This window comes from Gossypium hirsutum, chromosome D02, assembly GCF_007990345.1.
Source record: "Gossypium hirsutum isolate 1008001.06 chromosome D02, Gossypium_hirsutum_v2.1, whole genome shotgun sequence".
Taxonomy (NCBI): Eukaryota; Viridiplantae; Streptophyta; class Magnoliopsida; order Malvales; family Malvaceae; genus Gossypium; species Gossypium hirsutum.
Window position 1 is genome coordinate 47840776 of NC_053438.1, and position 6207 is coordinate 47846982.

The 6207-nt window shown below is 32.9% G+C and overlaps 1 protein-coding gene across 1 annotated transcript; it reads left to right on the forward strand.

Moving 5' to 3' along the window:
• Window positions 1-1681: 1681 nt before the first annotated feature.
• LOC107936556 (zinc transporter 7) lies at window positions 1682-3206 on the forward strand. The gene is made up of 3 exons (XM_016869309.2): window positions 1682-2367; window positions 2446-2595; window positions 2680-3206. Exons 1-3 carry the CDS (start codon window positions 1756-1758, stop codon window positions 2983-2985), a joined length of 1068 nt encoding a protein of 355 aa, XP_016724798.2. The 5' UTR covers window positions 1682-1755; the 3' UTR covers window positions 2986-3206.
• Window positions 3207-6207: the final 3001 nt, after the last annotated feature.

Consider the following 6207-nt stretch of genomic DNA (forward strand, 5'->3'; position numbering starts at 1 on the left):
CAACTTACTAGGCTGGTTAGTGCTAGTAGTTGTGTTTGGTAGAGAAGATTGTCTATAAAATATATGTATTACTTTGTTTATGGTAATGAAAATCAGTTTTTCATTCCTTGATGCACGTTTGTGAGCAAGTAAAATGTTTCATGCATCTTGCTACTTTGTTCTTTGTCCTGTTTTCTACTTTTGCTGCTGATAAAACGCCAACAATGGTGGAGTTGGAGGAGGAAAAGGCAAATTAACGGCTTTGGTAGAGGAAGCGATGGTTCAAGAACAAGCAACAACAACCTTGAATGTAAGGTTAACGTGTATTATAAATACATGGTGTTTAAGTGAAGATAATATATAGTTTGAGTCTGCCAAGTACAATATTATTGTTATTACTATTGTTAAATTTCTAGGCTTGCAATTGTTATCAGAGAAACTACAATGTAAAATTTTATTTTTTATATAAACTTTAGTGTAAAATTCTATATTTTAAATTTATTCTATATTTTTAAATATTTGTGTATTTTTTTTTTAGAATTAGGACCAGATTAAGATAATTTTGTAAAGTTGAAGGTTAATTTTTTAAAATTATAACTAAGTCGACATAATAGGTAAAAGTTGAAGGATAAATTTGTTATCATACCAATTTTTTAACTAACCATAGTTGGATGACTATTTTGAAACTTTTAAAAGTATGGCCACCAAAACAGATATTTAAGCTAGTTGAGTGACCTACAATCTAGTTTATCATTTTTTAAATATTTATAGTCTATGAATTTTATTTTATTTCTAGGATTTGTGACTTTTCTTCCAATAATATATCTCCAAAATTCTAACTTAACCTTTTTAAACTTTGTCATGTCATTATTATTAGAGTTAATTGCACCAAATATCTCCAAACTATGGCCTTTATTTTAAAATAATCCTCAAACTCAAAAGATTGTAAATTACATTTCCAAATTGTCAATATTATATCAATAATGTTCTTCTGTTGCTAAAATCATTAAATGAGACGTCAAATCTAATGAGACATAATTTAAAATAAAAAAACTTAAAGAAAAATGAATATTGTAAAAATATTGATTTCGAGGCTTTTGAAATTATTGCAAAAACTATCATTTATTTTCTCTTTTACTTTATTTTTAATTTTAATTTTTAAAAGTTGTATCAACAACATTTTACTTTTCCTTAAAAATATCATTTTAAATTAATAGTGTCAATAATAAAAGGATGAGATAAATAGTTTAAAATATTTTAAAGTTGGGAGAATAATTTAAAATAAAGATGCAATATTGTTAATCTAGTATTTCATAATATCATTTTATCGTTTCAACTTTTAAAGACGAAATATTTTTTTGAAATATTTTAAAGACAACATTTAAAGATTGATTATAATAATATTGTTGCATGGAAAAAGAATTCCCACGTCAGCGAAAAGGCTTACGTCTGACGTGTGCTTAGTGTTATTAGAAAAGTCAAAGGTCGAGAAAGTTTAAGGCAGGTCACACATATCACACGCCATGCACAAGTTTCCTTTTTTCGAGGCTAAAATACCAAAATACCATCACAGTTCTCGTTAAATTTACCACTCAATCAACGATCTAAGGACATATTAGAAATTTTCATCGCAATAATATCACCAAATCTGAAAAATTACAAATGAGGCAAAAAAATACGAGTAATATTCGGCCATAAAATGCATATATTCATTCCCTCTAAACCAGGCGGTTAAGCCTCACAATCCAACGTAACTGTAAATCTTTCTTGGCAGCCATGAAATCAGTTCTAAAATCCCTTGTAAACTCAATCTTCCTTGTTCTTTTCATCATCTTTTCATCTTCTACTCCACTTGTATTGGCTCAATGTGAAGCAGAGACCAAGACTAATGGATGCCATAACTACAGAGAATCCATGAAGCTAAAAATCATTGCCATTGTCGCAATTTTACTATCCAGCATGATTGGCGTGTGTCTACCATTGTTTTCTGGTCAGTTTCCGTCACTTAAACCCGACAGGGACTTGTTCACCATTGTCAAGGCATTCGCCTCCGGTGTTATTCTAGCGACTGGGTACATGCACGTGCTACCGGATTCTTTCAACGACCTTATGTCCGGGTGTTTGCCTGAAAATCCATGGAGGAAGTTCCCTTTCACAACCTTCGTCGCAATGCTGTCGGCTGTGTTGACCCTTATGGTGGATTCATTTGCAATGAGTGTATACAAGAAACGTTGCGGTAAAGCTTTAATGGTGGATGCTAACAATGGTGGTGGATTGGAAAATACGAACGTTGTACCAATCGATAATTTTGAACACGGCCATAGCCATTCACTTGAGATGAATGACGACGTATCATCACAATTGTTAAGGCATCGAGTTATTACTCAGGTATATATACATGTTTGAATCCTCAAATTCGATGGTTTTGCTTTTCAAGTCTTTACATTATATATTTCCTAAATGTAGGTATTAGAGTTGGGAATTGTAGTTCATTCAGTGGTGATTGGTCTTGCAATGGGAGCCTCTGGCAATCAATGCACCATTCGATCACTCATTGCTGCCCTTTGCTTCCATCAAATGTTTGAGGGGATGGGACTTGGTGGATGCATACTGCAGGTAACCCCCAACATTGCACTATTTTCTCATTCAAATATCCATTTAGTGTACAATATTGATTAACATTATGTTTGATATGTGCAGGCTGAATATGAGATAAAAATGAAAGCAATCATGGTATTCTTCTTTTCAGCCACAACGCCACTTGGAATAGTTCTGGGAATTGGTTTGTCCAAGGTTTACAGTGAGACGAGTCCAACTTCACTTATGGTGGTGGGACTACTTAATGCTTGCTCAGCAGGGTTGCTGAATTACATGGCACTGGTTGATCTCCTTGCAGCTGATTTTCTGGGCCCTAAGCTTCAAACAAATATGAAGCTCCAGGCTTGGTCATATGTTGCAGTTTTACTTGGTGCTGGATTTATGTCTTTGATGGCAAAATGGGCTTAGTCATTTCAACATATACATGTCTTTTTTTAGTTTTTTAATCTTTTTGTTTTTTTTTTTTTGCTTCAACAGATGAGTTTATAGTGAATCAACACTTATTCAATCAATTATAAAATTTAGGCTAAGAATTTAGGCAACAAGGCTTGAACATTGATCTTTAAGATCGTTTACTCCATATTGCAGGGCTCATCACAAAGTATATATATCAGAAAAGTATGCAAACTTCAATTTTGTGTCAATATCATTATAATTTAAACTGTTTAATGTTACATCAGATGTAGATGTCTTTAAGCCAATGCTTATAGCCACAAAGTCTCTTTGATGCAAGCTATAAAGACAGAGTTATGCTATAAATAAACAAATAAATGTTGTATAAAACCTTCTCCTCAAAGACAAAACGATAGCGACAGCCTGCTTTCGGTAGATGGAAGATTTTCTATTTCCTCCATTTACCATCTCTGGTTTGCTTATCTGCCTTGTTGCCCTATGTTGGTTAGGCCAAACAAATAGCTTGATATCTTTAAGTAGCACTTTCATCCCTCCAGTTATATATGCAATTTTATATGTTGAACCATCATACCATGCCAATTCACTGCACATTAATTGACTAGTACCTAACAGGATTAATTTACAGCTTACTAGAATCATCCACAAGACTTTGAGGGATTAATTGGGGGTCAAAAGACAGTCTTAAATATCAAAAAGGCTTCTACTGTTTCTGTTTTTTGTCCAGAAGTTTCAAATGGATCAATAGTTAAAGGTGATCATAGGATGAGCAAGTGACTGACATTAATAGTGACCACATATCAAAAGAAATATAAAGAAAGAAGAGCAGAATTATCGAAAAAGTTTGATCATGTGGCTATACTATATATATTTCAATGTGCAAGAAAGGAGATATATGAGGCAAATAATTTTGTCCTATTCAAATAAAATAAAATGGGGAGGCCACAATAGACCAAAGTGTCCCCTCATGCAATAAAAGGCTTTTTGTGAGTGGCTTTAGTATAGTATACCATGTGAATGAGCACTTATTTGCCTCCACACTCTTTTATAGGCCGTATGAGGATTTAGCTATATCGCAGAAGTGAGGTTAATTTTAATGAAACTAACAATACAATGAAACAATATCTTTGTACAGCATGCGAAATGTATGTGCATGAGATTAAAATATACAATGAAAGAAAATCTTCGTACGGTATGCTATTATGTATGTACAAGCAAGGTCATAAATGGGAAATCATAGTTGGATATAACTTTTACTTCTCATGTATGTATCTATACATAAAACCATGGTTTAGTTTAACCCTACTAGAGTTATATAGTCAGTTAAGTGTTTGAAACATGAGTTAGTCCCACGAGGCAATTTACTTGTTAATGGAGACACCAAAATTTTGAAGTTGACATGCTTGCTCCACTTTTTTGGTTAGGTTCAAAAGTGATGATGATGGTATGTAAAGCACCGCACATCTTCACAAAGCAGGTAAGAGCATATTTGCTTATGTATTTTGTCAGTAGGGAATTGGATGATTAATGGCTTAATGCGTGGGGCTAATGAGACTTGTGGCTTAGGATACTTGAAGAATCCATTTAATCAATCCCATAGGAAATTTCAAATAATATAATTTATATGTTACAGATGGTTGCATTCGTTTTCAGGGATATGGTATGAGATCATTAAGCAAGCTAGGGACCTAACAGAGTTACTAGAAAGAAGTTAGGTCTTTCCAGTAGATTGATTAATACTCTGATAGATGGTGATTAATCACTGTGGCTCGTCGATTGGTTGTGAATTTGGAAAAGACTGTTACTTAAGTGATTGTACTAGGAAGAATATGATGGGGACAGTACCAATACTTTCATGAAAAGAAAATATCCAATCATTGATGAATGGTTCCTGTAGGAACCTTTGGAGCTATCAAAAAATTCCACATAAACCACTATTAAACCAGAGTCAGAAGGATAATGAGAATGTAGTACTGATATACATATATATATATACTATTGAGAAGATCACTAGTTAAACTAAAAGTTTAGTTCTTTAAAGCACCTAAAAAACTTTGTAGTATCCACATTGTTAGTGGATTAAGACTTTAACCAAGTTAAGGTCAGCGCAGAAAAACAAGCATGCGAGTCAGTAATATTCTAATGCCACCATCCACCATTATTAAACAAACAAAATATTTGTCATGGACAACAGGGCAATGTGTAGGTTTTGAAAAATATCAGTGAAAAAATTAAAAACTGATGAAACTGAAACTTGTTTTTTAATAAGGAACGATGGTGATGAGCTTATCTTGTTTGAACCAGTAACTGCCAAATGTGAGGACCACAAGAAAGAAATCAAAAGGGAAAAAAAAAAAAAAAGAAGGTAGGGTTGTTTAAGTGGGAGGAAGTGGAGACAATGCACATTTGGTACTGGTAATGGTAGCAAAGTTTTGCAGTATGGTACCCTTGTGTGGTCACAGAATTTCCAAGAGACCCCCCCTAACATTACTATAAGTAACCAATTGTTGCGGGCAATAAAATTTTTAGAGACTGTACTAAAAACAATGCATACCTTAACTTTTTTAAACCCCCCCCCCCATATGCATGAATACCGATGATTGTTTACCATTATGAAAGTACAAATGCAGCCACTCCTGTTGTTGAAAAAATTGCATTGGTAACTTCAAGGCATATTCTCAATAGGTAAAGGTGTAGAGTTGAATCATAAATTATAGTTTCATATTCTACTCCGTGAGACCTTTATAACGATATACCATATGCGAGGAAAAATAAAGGCTTAGATCCCATATTAGTTAAATACTAAAGTGTGAGATAAGTTTATATATGTGAACCCTCTTAAAAAATAATTGAATGATTAAGCTTGTAACTTTGTCTTGTTTATAAAAAGTATAGGTCTAAACTTGACAAGGTTGGGGCACACCTATACAATGTGGGTAACGTAGACATAATTTGCTTATATATAATTAGTATCTAATTTGATTTAATTTTTAAATCAAATTGATTTTTATGTTTATTTCCTTAATTTTTAAATCTAATTTGACTCTTCCTTAATCGCAGATTTTATGTTTATTTCCAAAATTTTTCGCTATCCTAAATGCCTATAAAAGGCTCTGTATTCTGGAGGATTACACACACATTCAAATAATTTCCTATACCGAAATTTTGTTCATTTCAAAACTCTTTTTTTGCCTCTGTATTTATACAATAGTCCAGTGA

Bases quoted from the DNA above. Each gene is read 5' to 3' on its own strand.
- LOC107936556 (XM_016869309.2), top strand. From the start codon at position 1,756: ATGAAATCAGTTCTAAAATCCCTTGTAAACTCAATCTTCCTTGTTCTT. The intron at 2,368-2,445 runs GTATATATACAT...TCCTAAATGTAG, and splicing joins GGCATCGAGTTATTACTCAG to GTATTAGAGTTGGGAATTGT. The intron at 2,596-2,679 runs GTAACCCCCAAC...TGATATGTGCAG, and splicing joins TTGGTGGATGCATACTGCAG to GCTGAATATGAGATAAAAAT.